The sequence below is a fragment of the Colias eurytheme genome, chromosome 26 (assembly GCF_061535395.1).
Source record: "Colias eurytheme isolate Ceu_HAF_F1 chromosome 26, ilColEury1 Martin Lab GWU primary, whole genome shotgun sequence".
NCBI classification, from domain to species: domain Eukaryota; kingdom Metazoa; phylum Arthropoda; class Insecta; order Lepidoptera; family Pieridae; genus Colias; species Colias eurytheme.
In genome coordinates, this window is record NC_143005.1 from 5,895,436 (window position 1) to 5,912,854 (window position 17,419).

Genomic DNA, 17,419 nt, shown 5'->3' on the forward strand with positions numbered 1-17,419 from the left:
TAATTAATAAATAATTATTAAAAAAAATTATGAGGCGTGCACTTTTGGATTTTCCAAATTATTTTAGTTTTATCATTAGAATTATATAAAAATAATCTTTTCTTTCTTTCAATCACATGTAGTTACTAACATTAAAATAAATAATACATAAAATAAATCATTGAGCTACTATCGATTAGCTAGTCAGTAGTCGATTAATTAAATAAAAGATACCTATTATACTTATAAGTTTTAACTAGATTGCGATTTGTAATGCGATGCGCTTAGATTATGGATTGGTCTCCAATCTAGGCATCTGCGATAATAATTATCTACTTCATATGTTTTAAAATAGGTATCTATGTATATTGTATATTAATTATTTTAAACTCACCAAAATATTCATAATGTTGAACAAGTTGAATCTCAAACCACCAAACTTACAAGTGCTTACGATAATAAATTCACCGTAGGAAACGCAAAAATAAAATATTCGAAAATCGAAATTCGAATCAAACTTAAATTCTGAAATCTTAATTTTTTTATAGTCATATTCAGCCATGTAATTTTTATAAAAATTTATCTTAAAATAAAAATATACTATTATTATTATAACATTAAATTATTATTTATTGTTATGTACATAAAATAGAACTGCACTGTGAACTGCACAAAGTGAGTTCAACATAAACGCCATCTGTGAAAAGATTGTAAAACTAAATACTACATTTGGTTTCGAGAACGAATGTAGCGGTATAACGTTGTGCTCATAGATGTCGCTTTTTTATTTATGTAAGCGCCATCTCTCGTTCAGTTTAAATACCTCTATAACAAAGCGAAATTATCAAAAATCCTCACAGTTAATTCTAGATGGCAGTTGTATAAAAAATATCAATAATATTTTGGAACTTTCATCACTTTTTAATTTTTGATAAAGTTATAATTATTTTTTATTGAAATAATAATATTTTTTACTTCTTTTAAATGTTCTTTATCGTGAATTTTTCTTAAACAAATAAAAATAGAACTTTTAAATCAAGTCAAGCAAGTTAGCTTAGTTTATGTAGATTACAGTTCAGTAGTCAGTCACAGTCAGTGACCGAAGTGAATCGTGAGAGGAGTGTTCCCGCGCTAAAAATAATAATCAAAGCGGCCGCGTCTTTTCAAGGAAACTCCAAACTTACATTTTTTGTGACAAACAGTATGAAGTTAATGTAAAAATCAAAGGAGACGGGACGTATACTGTGTCCGGTGACAATAATAATGCAGTTTGATTCGTAAAAGTTTATTTTGCTGTGATTTTGCGTTACCGCGTCCTGTGTCATATTGTTTGTGAATGGGTCAAACAGTGCTTTAGCTATGGAAGGATGTTATTGACGATTAAATTCTAAACATCCTTGACTTTACTCTATTTAATGGGATTTTGTTGTTGGTAAGTTAACTTTTACTTTGCTCCTTATATTTACGAGTGGATAACCTTAAACGATATTTAGGTCTGATTTTTTAAACTTAAGACCTTGAGAAAATTTATTTTGATTTATGCTATCTTCAGATTTCAAACCAACGTTAAATTAAAAAGCAGTTAACAATTATTTATGTTTATTTTACAACTTTCGACATCGGGAGGTAGATAGTCAAATAGGTACTACATAGGTATGTAGTCTAGATATCGAAGGTAAATGGATTTAAAATTGTTAACACTAGCGTACATTAGTCGTAAATCCATGTTTATTTAAATAAGCAATAAATATTATGTAATAAATACTTAATTGATAAGGATCTCCATACATAAACAAATATTATTTAATGTTCATTTACTATTAATTAACATTAAATTATGATTAGACAATGCAAGAAGGATATTATACCTATATAAATATAAATAAATATAATTTCAAATCTGTTTCGTGAACCCCCAAGGAATAAGTACTTACAGTTCATTCTATTTTTTGCACTCCCATTTCAAGTTTCTACAAAGACGCACCGACAGGTATTTTTGGTCTCATAGGTACCTACTTCTTATTTAACTTATTCATCTGTGTACTTTGAAGGCAATCTATTATTATATTGTCTGTGTCCTTATATAAATTAATTACCTTTGTTTTTCACTGATCGATTTTTCGATCGAAGCCTTTGAGACCCTTCGATATAGATACCTACATAATATTTCACGAAATGCTCTGGTGTTTAGTTGAAGGACAGAAACGCAATCCTCTTATTTAGGTATATATTTGCGGTTAATAAAATAAAATAAATAATTACTTCAATATCTTAAACTGATAGTAAAAGGTTAATGAATAAATAGACTATTAACTGCTTAATTTTATATCATTTTTTGTAAACTGTATATATTATTAATTAATAATTAGTATTTACTATTTATCATATTATCTCTTACCTATGCAGTTAATTTTTAAAGAACATATTGAAAACATTAGCATAAAATAATATGTAACCACTTAAATATCACCTTGGACAACACAAACAAAAAACCTCTTGTAAGTAGGGCATGCACCCGGGTTTACCCGGTTCCGAAAAACCCGGGTAAACCCGGGTTTTTTGATGATCTTGAGAACCGGGTCTGAATAGTATGAAACCCGGTTCTCCCGGTTCCGACCAAAATATTAAAATATAAAGTATTATTTATATTTTGCTGCATTATTTTAACAAATTTATTGTATCTGGCAACGTCAGACTCACGTGCATCGGGAATTTTCGTGCCACGCCTCAAGCGTGGCTCCGATTGGTTGTCTAACATTAGATGCTATAATTTTCCTACGGTTGTATTACCAAAAAAAATTAGGCTTCGAAAATGACAAAAATTAGGCTACAGAAATATTTTTATTAGATTTCTCGTGAATTTGAAAAGCTGTTAATTTTACTGATTCTGATGGTCCAGTCATGTTTTTGTTTTTGGTATCAAGCTGAAATTTATATCGAATACTAAAGTCTTCGGTCCCTTTTAAGTGAAAAAGTCGAACTCACAAGCCAACGCATCAAAAGATACAGCCGTAAATGCTGAAAATTTTCGCAAATTTCGACATTCGCATGGGACTCAAAACCTACAGCTGGGTACTTTTCATGTTTTTATGTGATACTAGCGGTCCGTCCCGGCTTCGCCCGTGGTACATGTTTACGTTTTCTCTACATAAAAACGATCCTCGTACTTCAAGGAATACAATAAAAAAGAATTATCGAAATCGGTTCAGCCGTTCTCGAGTTATGCGCTTACCAACACATTTTGCGATTCATTTTTATATATAAGATTATGATAACAAGAGCGCCGAGACAACCGTCAAAACGCTAAGGAATAGAATACGCTATCGATACAAATTGACATAAGCGTATGATGTTTTGCCTAAGGAATTTTCATCCAGTCGAAATTAAATAAATTGTGCAAAACACAATTAAACAAATTTTTTCGAGATCAATGGATAAAAAATAGGTTTTTCGTAGAAACGGTAGCTCCTAGGAAAAAATGTATTTAACCTTTTTTATAGATAATTTTATGATGTACAATTTTGGTTCCAGGTGATTGTATGATAAACTTACTGTCTCGGCGAAAATCGCAAAAAAAACTATTCTTTTATTAATTGACCTCGAATTAATTTTTTTCCGAGTACCGTAATGACGGGAGATTTAAATATTTTATTTTGAACAAATTTTGGCAAGATTTGAATTTTGGTCGTGGTCGTCATCGTCGTTGGTAGTTTGACCGAACCATTACCAAAATATCATGAGCTTATGTCAATAATTAGCGTTAGCAATTTCTATTCCTTGGCGATACTGACGTTTGACTAAGGGCCAAGGTACTTTTAATTTTTATAAGACTGATAAATAAAGAGAAGTATTGAAATTTTGTTTCTTTATTAATTTAATAAAATAAGACACAAGCCGCGTAAAATAAATGGCCTATCAGGTACTTTTACAGTTACTTTTGTTTAATTTAGTATTTTTTCCGAAGTATTATAAAAGAACCGGGTAACCCGGTTCTACCCGGTTCTGAGCTCGATTTGGAACCGGGTTTCAGAAACTTGGAACCGGATCCGGTTCTGCATGCCCTACTTGTAAGTAAAGGCCACTCAACTTAAAATAAAATAATAAAAAAACAACTTTTTTGGAAGTTGGAAGTTTTTAGTTTCATTGTACCTAGTACCTACCTATGACGTAGGTAGTTACGCATCATTGTCCCCAAATTTCCGCGTAGGTATATCAAGTTAAGCAAAATACAATCTTATATATAAAAATGAATCGCAAAATGTGTTGGTAAGCGCATAACTCGAGAACGGCTGAACCGATTTCGATAATTCTTTTTTTATTATATTCCTTGAAGTAGTATGTAGATGGTTCTTATGTAGAGAAAACGTAAACATGTACCACGGGCGAAGCCGGGGCGGACCGCTAGTTTATAATATTTATTTAACATCAGTTTCATTGATACATTTTATTACAAACAATAAGGTGATCAGCTTCTTATTCAGCTCTAGACTTTTATGAGACAGACATCGAACCTAAATAACTTCAACCTTAGAATAAACAGTGATTTAACATAGCCGAAGTCACGTGCCATTACTATAGCGTGGAAAATCTAGTATTACACATCACAATACCTACACGTGTATGTCGCTTAGCTCAGAAAATCTCGACATCTCGCATTGTTCACCTATTTACGGTAGATAATGGATTTTATCTTACATACATACACGCGAAACTGAATATGGATGCATGTTTGTATGTCTCTTGGAGGCAAAACGGCTGATTGGAATTGGATGTGTTTTTGTTACAAGGAAGATAGAATATAATCATAGAATATAATGTAATGAATAGAAAATGTAGGTAATTGTCTGTCAAATTTTTATCTGGATAACGAGTCAAGCCGTGATTCAGATTTATAGGTACATAATTTGAATGTCAATAATCAAGAAGAGCATGTAGAAGAACCACGGAGCGGCATTACACTATGTTACGTAACACATGGTAATACTTAATTTGTTTATTTGTTTATGATATTATTTTTAATAATACCCTTTAACAAATATATTCACTCGCACTTATGTGATAATAGTACAACTTTTAGCATATATGGGCATAAATTTATTACAGTGGATAAACAAATACAATTATCATTATAGTACGGGAGGCAGCGTTAAATTCTAATATGATTATTATTATTTATTTTTTTTTTTTTATTATTTTACGATAAGCTCTCTAGAATGCACTTTTTATATTTCTGAATCTAAATGAGCATCGTTCTAATTATTATCACAGAATGTTAGAATATTGTAGTTCCTAATTAATGCTATTTTTAACTATCGACGTCGATAATATTATTTCAATTTAGCGTAGACTCTCGCACTATAATGGATATTTTTTTAGCGTGTAGTAAACTTTGTATGTAGATACATATTTGTTATTCAATATTATGTTTCCTGGGTTTGTGTGTTAGGTATTTTGATGTGTTATTTTTGAAGTGAAACTTCTTTATCGGGGTTAGAAAAAAATTTAGTGTAACATTTTCCGTTACGCGCCATCTTTGATTCGACGTTCTTCTGTAAAGTTGCAAATAGTTAATTATTTTTTTTAAATAAGGTTTATACAGAAGTTTCACTTCTTACGTGTGTACACGCACACATTTTTTTTATTAACTTACGTTCGAAACTAATTTAAAATAATTGTTAAAATTAGGTAATATCGAAAGGAATTATAAATTATTAATTAATAATACAAATTATTAGATGTATAATAATTATCAGTAGGTAATCAAATCTTAGACCTTAAAAAATTATGGTTTTACCACTACCACAACGCTCAACAGCTGTCAGATGACACTCCAGTTCCACATCTTTCTCACAAAACCATCATCAAAACATATTATTCTTTTAATTGACCACAAATGACATAAACATTAATAAACCAACATTATTAATTAAAACTTCATTAATTCATTTCAATTTACCGTTCTTTTAGCGTTAGCTATAGGTACCTAGTACCTACTATTAAGCATTCTGTGATTAAAGCCACGTGATAAACAAAGCGTAGGTGTGTTCTATTTTAAATAATAATTTATTGAAATTGAAATCATTTCCGTAACATATCATATTATATTATCGATAAAACTTACAGGTTTTAAGTCCTTGGACAAATGTCACGCAATTTAAATCAGATGTGATATTACGTTTATATCTTTAAGTGCGATATGGTTATTGGATCCTAATATAATGTTCAATAATACATGCATCGATTTTCGTAAAAATTCCTGTATTGAAAGAAGCATAGCTATGTTCTTCAGGCACTACAATTTCAAAGTCGAGTACGAGTCTACTTGCATGCCAAATTTCAGCCCGATCCGTCCAGTGGTTTGCAGCGTTGATAGATGTCAGTCAGTCAGTCAGTCAGTCACCTCTTTCATATATCTAGAGATATATCAACCAAACACCACAAATTTGAAACCCTTTTAACTATACTAAACTTTAATTTCACCATCATTGCTATCAACGCGAACGTGGGCACTTAAAATCATTATTCAGTTTCTCTGATTACGAAGATGTCGTGATGTTTTTTTTTGAATCTGAATATATAAAGGGGAATCGTGAATTGAAATCACGATGCAAAATAAATACAATTAAATTATAATAACGCGATTTTAAGTTATTCGGTAGAAAAGCTGATTAGGAAATCGTTGCGTGTAATATTTATTTAAAAATACAATTAATAATAACGTTATTTTAAACTTATAAAAGTACTATAGCACGAAGGGTATCAATTAAATTTTATTCATTTAAATCGAGTATTTCGCCCTCTTCTAGTTTTGTTTTAAAAATGAGTCTATAGCCATTAATATCCTAAAATATTATCTCTTTATAGATCTTTATTTGTGCATATAATATTTATCTAAATTCGTACAAATATAATCCGTAGGTACCTATATAAAAAATATATATTGATATCTCTTGTAGTAAAATTGTGTCTTCGTGAAACAATTTTCGTGAAATCAACCCCTCCAATCCCAACCTGATGTAAACACATGTGCAACTTGTTTATATTAAGCACTCAGAATATAAACATAATAATTTCAATAATATTATGACGTATTTATCGATATTTTCCTTCAATTCGTCCTTCCATTACTTCGATGGCATTTGGCGAAGTTAGGGCTGTCGATGAACATTATTTTATTTATTTAATTTATCTACATTCAAAGTATCTATATATATCAGTTAACTAGCGGTCCGCCCCGGCTTCGCCCGTGGTACATAATATTTACGTTTTCTCTACATAAAAACCACCCTCGTACTTCAAGGAATATAATAAAAAAAGAATTATCGAAATCGGTTCAGCCGTTCTCGAGTTATGCGCTTACCAACACATTTTGCGATTCATTTTTATATATAAGATTATAATAAATGACAAACGTTACTAATTTCATTGAATACGCTTCAGTGTTGGATTTACTGATTCATTCAACTCATGTTACATAAGGAAATTAATCTCGAAATATTTTTCAAACTCCCTCGTTGGCTGTCAATATTTAATAATCTACATTCTACATAATATACCATTTCACTGGCTCTTCAACTCTATCGACCGATAACCGATTTTAAAAATTCTTTCACTATTCGAAAGCTACATTATCCACGAGTAATATAGGCTATATATCATCATGCTAAGACCAACAGGAGCGGAGTAATGCGGGTGAAACCGCGCGGCACAGCTATTATTTAATACGGAAACTTACGAAATATGACTAAAGTGACAACCCTATCTTAAATACAAGCAAAATAACATCCAAAAGGATTCTCGTGATGCAACAAACATGTTTGTCAAGAACACGTGTCATCGTCATTTTGCAATGGATGTTATGAATTTTGTATGCAATTTTGTTGTCAATATTCAAGTTGCAATTATTTTTTTGCGGGTAGATGTATGTGTATAATGTAGGTACTATGTAGATAGGGTTGTGAGATGTTTGATAATATGGAGTGAATTCTATAAAAAATAAAATACATATTGATTAATTGTAATATTTGCAGAATACTACAATTAATCCCTATAGTTTTGCACGCCTCATAAGCGAAGCGTTGAGGTGGGTACTACTGTCACTTCGCGCAAAACATCTGATTTTTCAAACTTAAAATGTCTTTATGTATCATACATTGCACTTGTAAGATAATACATACACACACATATTAAGAAAAAACACTATTTTTAACGTTCATGATATTTTTGATGTCATTTTTGTTATTTAAACTAGTTAAAAAACAGTTTAAAAAAGTTCTGTCTTGGACGTCCGTGTGTCTGTATGTGCGGATCCTTTTTCTTGTTAACACGATAGCGACCGAAATACTTTACTAATCGAGTCTTTTTTTTTCTCTTACGCTTGAGTATGCTCAGGAATAGAACCCTTTCATTTTTCAGGGTCTGATTCGATGTGGTTTAATTGTTATTAAATAAACAAAAATAATAATTAATAAATATTTATTAAAAAAAAATTATGAGGCGTGCACTTTTGGATTTTCCAAATTATTATTTTAATTTTATTTTAAAATTTTACACATGAAAAGCTCTGGGTTTAAGCTGATGTAAGAAGGCAGTTCAAAACTTGAAAGGCATTATCTTATATCACAAATTTTATTCTGAGAATTTATGTATCCTCTTAACCGTTCCCAAAAACGATTGAGGTTCTTTTTATTCGCCGCTACAGTAAAATAATTCGGATTTAACAAAAGGTAATCGCAGTGTTTTAATTTTAAATCTTGCCTCTCAATCATCTTGTTTTCAGTTCTTACTTGTTTCTGCAGCAAGCATCTCCAGCTCCACTAGGGTAAGGTACAACTTTATAGTATTTTCAAGATGGATAAACGCTATCTATTGGTGAAAACAGAATGCAAATTGGTGCAGTGGTTTTTGAACTTATTGAGAACAGACAGTCCCGGCCGAGATCATTTTATGTCTTTTAATGATGAAGACGCCATCCAAACATAAGGGGGCTGTGAAACATCCCCCATTAAACTGCCAATACATACAGTGATTGCGTATATCCGTCCAAGACGTATATAGGTTATAGGATCACTGCAGACGGGAAGCACCAATTGTGATGAGATCACGCGAGGTCAATTGCTATTCACACATGATTTGATGTTCACTTGACGGTTAAGTTGATTTGGATTTGGTGTAAGTAAATAAGGCATTGTATAAATCTAACGTCTTTCAAGAGTCTTGAAGTGAGTCTTTGAAAGGATTCAGTATATACTATATTGCTACTACTCATATGCTTACTGGAATATTGCGAGTTCCTATAATAACGACAGGGCAAAAGGTGCACACTATATTGTACTTATACTATACACATCGTATGATAGAATATCTATATATGAAGCAATTGGAACAATTCTTAATATTTTAACAATATAATGTTACATTGGTTATTTCCATTGAAAATTTTTATTTGTGATAACTCGCAAGGTTTCCAATTAGCTTGGCTACCTTATACCAGAAATAAGTTTTAAATTACAAAATCAAAACAAAAAATATATATAGTGCAATTTGACTGTCGGATTTTTTAGTTTGATAGGGCAAGGTTACAGTTTTTGGAACTTCCACGTTCGAAGCATATAAATTTTTATATTCATCAAGTTTTATCCCCCCGTCTTTACGTGCTTGGATAAAATAACTTTCAAACCAACAAAAATATTCAAAAAATTTGTCACGGCATGTCATAACCGTTAAAAATTTCTTAAGCCCAAAACGATTCGAATTGTGTATCATGTAGACTCGATTTGAATGGAAATATGGTATTGGCGACTTAAAGGTCATATTGCGAAACTGACCATCTCGGTATTCGGAGAAGCGGATTCATTAAAATATTATAATATATTATTAATGACGTAGCCATGACCTGCCTGCGTATTGATATTGTAGAGGCTTTAGATACAGTTGGTAAAATGCTTAGCAATAAAGTAGTAACTAGAATCTCTTTGATTATAGGAAAGCATACGGTTACTACTTACTACATTAGACTTTATCGGAGTATAATTTACGAATAATTCACGTAGTCTCTACTGAAATTACCTATTGTTATTCGTTAGCATAATTTTTCTCTTTTTAATTGAGTTCAGAACCTTCAGAGTTACGTTGTTTTGGCAATGTCGAATAAAAATAAATATTTTTAAAGTTATCACTACAGGTATCTGCTATCTACATATATCACATACATATCACCATGTAACCGTTCCGAAATCTATACAAACAAATTAAACTATTTTGTTTTGTATACTAGTAATATTATATATATTAAATTGTAGATGTATGTATAATTAGGTCGTATTCAGACATCACGTAAACAGTATTATCAACAAAACATCTGTTATCTAAGATCTAAAAGCCCCTATGCTGTGAAGTTGTATGCTGCATACTAACAGACATAATGCAGTTTTGTTATCTATAGATAGATAGATGTAATCTAATCAATAATGTGTGTTTGTTTGTACGCTTCTAATTAAATCGAAAAATGGCTGTGCCGATTTTAATAAAATTTTGCTAAGTTTATATTATAGGTTTGAGTTTGTAAATGAATAAATGACACCATTAGACCGGAAGCGGGAAATTTGGTTTACAGATAAACGTTATAAACAAATTTAACGAGTTATCATATTTTAAATCCTTGAAGATGAATAAAAGTTTAATTTAATACAATACAAATAATTTATCGTTTCATTTTTCCAATTGCGCAAGAAGCACAGATAATTAATATAATGAGTGTAGGTAGGTAATAAAATTCTTTGCATGCTGACGTAAATGCTTTGATGATTTGCTCGACAGGTGTCTTTAGAGTTTAGACTCATCTTAACAACATCTTAATTATAAGCGACACTACATCAATAAAAAATCCTGCAACCATTGATATTATAATTAAAGTGGATAGGTTATTAGCGCTCCAGGAGTGACACGTCATAAAGTGGCTAATTAGCCACCTTTTACCACAGGTTAGATACTAGCTTTAACTTCACTGGTCTCTTCTTGATGTTTCTTCGACAATTAATCATGTGTTTGTTAGTGTGCCTTTATCGAAGATGTGTTGTAACCACAGGTTGTAACCAATCTACACCTTTTTACTTATAATATCATTGCCTTTAACAATATTAAATTTATTTTTTAAATATTTAAGCACTCATATTTTGTTTTCAATAACTACAATTTTTAATCGACCTAAAACAATAGCTGTGCTCATTCGTATCGCATTTTTTGTCCATTCTTCCTTTCTGTCACATTGCCAGGCTACCTGTCAGCAAAGGTAGCACGGGTTGAATACTAAACAGGTGACCGGCTTTGCTTACCCCGTTACGATGTTAGCTGAATATCGTTTGACAGTGCGCCACAGTTCAACTTCTAAACAGTTAGTAACTGAGCGTGCGAGCTGAATTGCACTTTGTTGCTTAGTAACAAGGTTGCTACCCCGTTACCAATGTTAGGTGAATATCGTTTGACACTGAGCCACAGTTCACCTACTAAACAGTTACTAACTGAGCGCTTGTGCAGTCAAATTGCACTTTATTGCGCAGTACCATGAGTTCATATTTCCATAAATTGTTGTGTCAAGTAGTGCTTCTTTACATAGACTTTCTGAAGCTGCATTTACCGCATTTTGCCATCCCGTTAAGCCTTTTGATCTACTTTTATAGAAGGATGTTGAGACCGTAGTCGCTTTAGAGTGTTTATATATTCTATGGTATATTTAATCATATTAGTTCAGGATCCATCGCCCATTTTTGCACTTGATTACTATCAAGCTAATTTTCCGTGAGTAGCTTTATTTTGATGAGACGCCCAATAAGTTCCTGTACGAAACTCGATAGTGGTAGCTTACAGAGGTAACAAGGATAAAAAAATTTGATTTGATGGTTCTCAAATATTTATTACGCAATTTGTACCATAAATTTTTCAACATGGGCCTGTACTCTGCAGTCTATAATATGTATAGGTATAGCTTTAATTTAATCCTAGGGAAAATCGTCGAATATAAATTATAAAGTACTCCATGTATTTAATTAGACAAGATTCCAATCTTTTAACGTAATATTGACTAAATATAGTCAGATTCTTAAGCCATACCAAAATAACATAAAATATTTAGCACACAACTTATTTGGATAAAAATCTATTTATCACCATAGTTTTAGCAACACAAAGTTTACGCTAAGTTAATGGTTAAAAGATAATTGTTTATGCTTGAGGTTATGTCTGACAAATGTTCTGCAATATCAATGAAAATTCACGCATTTATCCTGCAAAACATACGAGTACATCACGAGTTATCCAACAATTAAACTTAGCATTTTATCTTAACCTCACACTAAAATAAAACCCATAACCTAAACTTCAAGAATCCAATTCATCTAAAACAACTTATCCAACCTACTAAGGTCCAAGATTCACCTTCAGTAGGTACCTAGTATTAGTCATCTAACAGTACTAAACACCTGTTAGATCTAGATATTTATATCAACTATGTAACTGGGGAAAGGTGAGCGACCTCGTTAATAAAATAAACAATAATAATGGTAAACAATTGTTCTCATTAGGTTTTAGTATCGTTTAAATCATGAGGTACATCATACATTAATAAATTGAATGAAGATTGATCAACACATCAATTACGTGTACCTACATAGGTATAAAATCAAAATTAAGAAGTGTTTTTTGTTTATACTTACAGAATAGCAGCTTGTTATTATTTTATATGAAAGTAAATACGATGCAAAATAAAATTTAAACTATTTTTTGTGCGGTTACTCCGGTTCTCCGAAACCACTCAACCTTGACTTGATGGAGCTTTTTGGCGATAAGGCAAACTTTAATATCAGAATAATTATTAAGGTTTCTCAAAAAATATAATTTAAATCTGACGTAGTGTGGCGTCAACTAGTTAGTCTACTATACTTTACTACTGTTTCCACAATTTACATATTTATTATAATTTGCAATATTTTCGATGGATTCTCCGCTATTGTACCGTCATGGCTGGCGTGATGCTATTTAGCCTACTGACTTCCTAGTTTGATGAGCTTTTCAATACTTATTTAATTTTAAACCAATGAGAATTGAGATATAGAATGAATTATAGACAAAGTAGGTATTTATGCCGTATATCAACTTTGCATTACTTTAGCACTGTGACCTTGTAATAGAGCAAAAGCACATTTCACATCTGAAAGGCCAACGGCCTTGTTGATTTGGTTCGCACTTTGTATTGTTGTGAATTACGAGATGATCTGTGAATATAGCAACACCTTTTGCTCTGATTTTGAGGAAGATAATTGCCAAATACCAAGGACACGGTTGTTTTGGCAGTCTGTTTGTGAGCAATTACAAACAAAATTATTTAAAAAACAAAAATACGATTGCGTCAATCTTAAAATTGGTGTTTTAAATTTTTTTTTTTTGAACTCGATTCGAAAGGTGAAAAAAAGAAAAAAATAGCACACAGTTTGGCACATTAAATTCGGCGTTTTAATATAATGTCCATCTGGTATCGATAAGTTCGTGATACAAAAGCAAGGAAATATTAACTTACCTTAAAAAAATAAATTAACAAATTACAATAGAGCAAAAGAGAGCAAAGTGCAAATCTACGAAATAATAACAAATTTTCATCGCATCGTCAATATATTTTATATTATAAATTATTGTGTAGACTATAAATCAAAATCTTCATTAATTACAAACCAATGGCTTTTTTACGATCACAATTAGCATTTACAAAAAACTTCGACACATCACACATGTAATTACAATTAAGTGTAAAAATACAATAATTGTAAGATTTAAGGTTCGTTATAAAACTAAAAAAACATCGCTCAATGACGCAGCCCATCCAATTTGGAGTTACGACGATATTATTGTGTTTTTTTTTCTCATTTTTCAAAGATTCCGGGTTGATATGGCTTGTGATCACGTTTTGTTAGAAAAAGTGGGTTTATCTAATTCTACATGTTTGTTTTTACATACGGTTATTTGTAAAACATATTTGGTGTTTTAAATCAGTGAAGGAAATCAAAGAACAGAATGAATAGGTATAATATAACTATGCACTGGTTTTCAAATCACTATTTGATATACCTAGTCAAATACATAAAGCTAGGTTTCGAAAACTTTATATAGTGACTGTGGCCACGTGAATTGTGCAAACTGTTTATGGCAACTAGCCTACAAGTTAACAGGCATTAGAATACAATCTAAAATTATAAATAAGAAAGTAGGAACTGGAAACCGTCAAGTAACAATTAGCATTAAATTAGATCATATTAGTACAATAAATACCTACATATCTAGTTTGTACATATTGAAGAATGACAAAAGCTATCTAATATCTTTTTTTGAAAAATGTTGAATTCGGGATTGAAAGCTCACCCAAAATAAATGCTCTGGTAACTGGTAAGAGGAACCGCAGTCATAAAGCTAGTTTTTTTTTTACAAATTAACTCATGACCACCCAAAATAAATTTCTATTTATAAACCATATTCGGCCTTTTACTTCCTTATAGCCTCAATAAACTATATTAAGATACAATAAAAAGTATACAAAACCACCAAATTTAACAACCAAACTTATTTACAATCTTAAAAACAACAACATAAAAGTATTTTACTATTTTCTATTAGCAATCTTAACATCGATCTTATATCTCTCAATATAAGTGCCAAATTACATTGATCTTTGATGAAACATAAACTAAATAAGACAATCGTCTAAATAAGCAATAGATGTTGCTACAACAGGTTATATAACGGTAACTCGGTCAATGTTACTCGTATACTATGTCCTGTATTGGTTTTGCAATTACCTGTCTTGCTCTGTGGCATAGCTACAGTACAAATGTCCCTATTTCTATTGGTACGTCGATATAGTTTTGTACCTAAGCGAATATGAAAGATGTATGAGAAAAACATCGATATCATAAATCATACCTAATTGAAGGAATATACCAAAACAATTATTATTAGAAGTTTTACCTGTTTGTAGTTGTACACATAAACTTGGATGTGACTAGTGGATTGAAAAGTATTGACTAATTTATTTAAGGTTTAAATATATTTTGTTTTTATTTCAAGCATGTCATAAATAAAATTTATATATAAAAAATTATATAAAGTTGGACGTGGACATAAATTTATATAAAGTCTGATATAAAGATGTCCACGTGGGTTGCGGGGAACACGTAGAAGTCATAAATTTGATTCCATCTCATATTGTGTTTTTATTATATTTATTTATTCTATTATATTATTTTCTTATTAGGATATTTACGATATGGAAGTTCCCAATTCGAGAGGTCGTTCTGTATATTGACGTCATTTTCCTGCCCCCCTAGTCAAATGGCTTTCTGTTAGCGTAGCGTTCAATAGAATAGACTACGAATGTATGAGATTGACGTAAGCTGTAGATAAACGTATCTACAGGTTACGTCAATCTCATACATTCGTAGTCTATTCAATTGATCGCTACGCTAACAGAAAGCCACTTGACTAGGGGGGCAGGACCTGTTTTGTTTCTTTCGTACTGCTAGAAATTGTTATCATACAATTTCAAAGTCTAGATTTACTTAGTTTTAATCACTGGTTCTTATATGGTTTTAGTGTAATCTTATTGATAAGTTTTCGTACTATATTATACTGATTTATATATTATAAGTTATAACTATACAACAATATAACGATATAATCCAGTAGGTACCTTAACACTGCAGTTGACGAAGGTCAGTGTCGATCCCATTTGTTGTTACTGCATGTAACTAGATATGTATATGTCGCAGACAAATTGTACAATTTCCTCTGTTTACAAACGGCGTCTGTCACTTTAAAACTACACAGAAATAGGTAGTTTTAAAAACTAGAACCTAACCTAACCCACCCCTTTATCCAAACCAAAAATTTCTGATTAGGTACGAATTCTCGACATATTACAAAATGCCGAGCGTTTGTAAACGGCGAAATAATACAATTTGCCTGCGACATATTATATAACATTGATACCAATCAAATATAATATAGCCCTAAGAAACCATTGAATTGATATCATGTTAGAACTTATGATATCAATTCAAATTCAAAAGACTAAGACGTTGTTAGCTTCGCACTTATACATATATAAATGTTCCTCTACTTAATCTTCCGATTTAGTTATGACACATCACACAGGAATAGATGTAAATGTAGACTACATCTTACTGATTACTCCAATAGCGTTTTAAATAATAAAATGATGTCTATGCAAATAAAACTAATTCTACAGATTTCTATCTTTATTTCTTACAAGTCACGTGCAACAAAAATGCAATGACGTTGATTAGACATAATATGTTCTATATCTATATTAGGTATGTGTTTTATTTGTTTGTTCATAATCTTATCCCGATACTAGAATTTGTTATCTGACCCATTTCCATTAAACAATTAAATAAATATCTTTAAACACTTAATATTTTCCTTAATTCCATAACATCGCATATCTATAAGTAATAAGAGATATAATAATAGCAAGGAATGTGTGTTATGTAATACTATGTAGGTACTTAATACTTATTGTATTATAGGAATGTATAACAAAGAAAAACGTTTAAAATACAATACCTACATTTTTGTGGTATTATTACTTTAAAACACTAACTATGAAATCCTGTTGATTTTGCTTCGTAAATATGATTATCTAAATATATAATATCTAAATGATATTCGGAAAGAATAGGAAATAATCATGTCAATAAGTATTAGTAGCAATAATATCAATTCAATGTTATTCCAATTTTATTATTTAACGAGTTATGCGCTTACCAACACATTTTGCGATTCATTTTTATATATAAAAAAGAAGATTTATTTCAATCCTTGGTTAAAAGTTAAAACTTATTCGTCGAATAATGTATAAAACTACCATTTTAAAAATGTGTTCTAATTGCCCGTATTTGACAGTTTACGTGACATTTTAATATTATCGTGTATATCGTCCAATAAAGTATTAAGTACTTTATTGGACGGATAAGTTTTATCCAAGCCTTATCCAAGCATTGAAAAATCGGCCCTAAATAATGTCAAATTAAGTGTCAAATAATAATCCGTGTTATAACAATTATGTATATCTACTTTCAAATAGTAACTAGCGAAAAACAGCATCCAAGTCAACAAAACAACAAATAAAATAGCTAGTTTTAATTAAATAATCATCATAGTACGTGATCTATTGTTGTAACAGTTTCGACACAATTCCCTATTTCTCTTATAACAAATAGACCGCGGTATTGTCACGATTTTTTCTTAGGAAATATAAAATGTTGCGCAATTCGCTATGGATCTTTTCAAGAGTAAATAATAATACCACGTTTTGTGTTTTCGTTAATCTAAATTCATTGAATTTATTTGAGAAATAGGTCATTGTTTTTTTATGTTG

The 17,419-nt window shown here is 30.8% G+C and overlaps 1 protein-coding gene across 3 annotated transcripts in view; it reads left to right on the forward strand.

Moving 5' to 3' along the window:
• The first annotated feature begins 1,068 nt into the window (after positions 1 to 1,068).
• tsl (membrane-attack complex domain containing protein torso-like) overlaps positions 1,069 to 17,419 on the forward strand; it is a 55,320-nt gene continuing 38,969 nt past the window's right edge. For all 3 annotated transcript variants that reach the window (XM_090116838.1, XM_090116837.1, XM_090116836.1), the window contains exon 1: positions 1,069 to 1,411. In XM_090116838.1, coding sequence (XP_089972964.1) covers positions 1,395 to 1,411 — 17 coding nt within the window. In that variant the 5' untranslated portion in view covers positions 1,069 to 1,394. The remainder of the gene's footprint in view (positions 1,412 to 17,419) is intronic.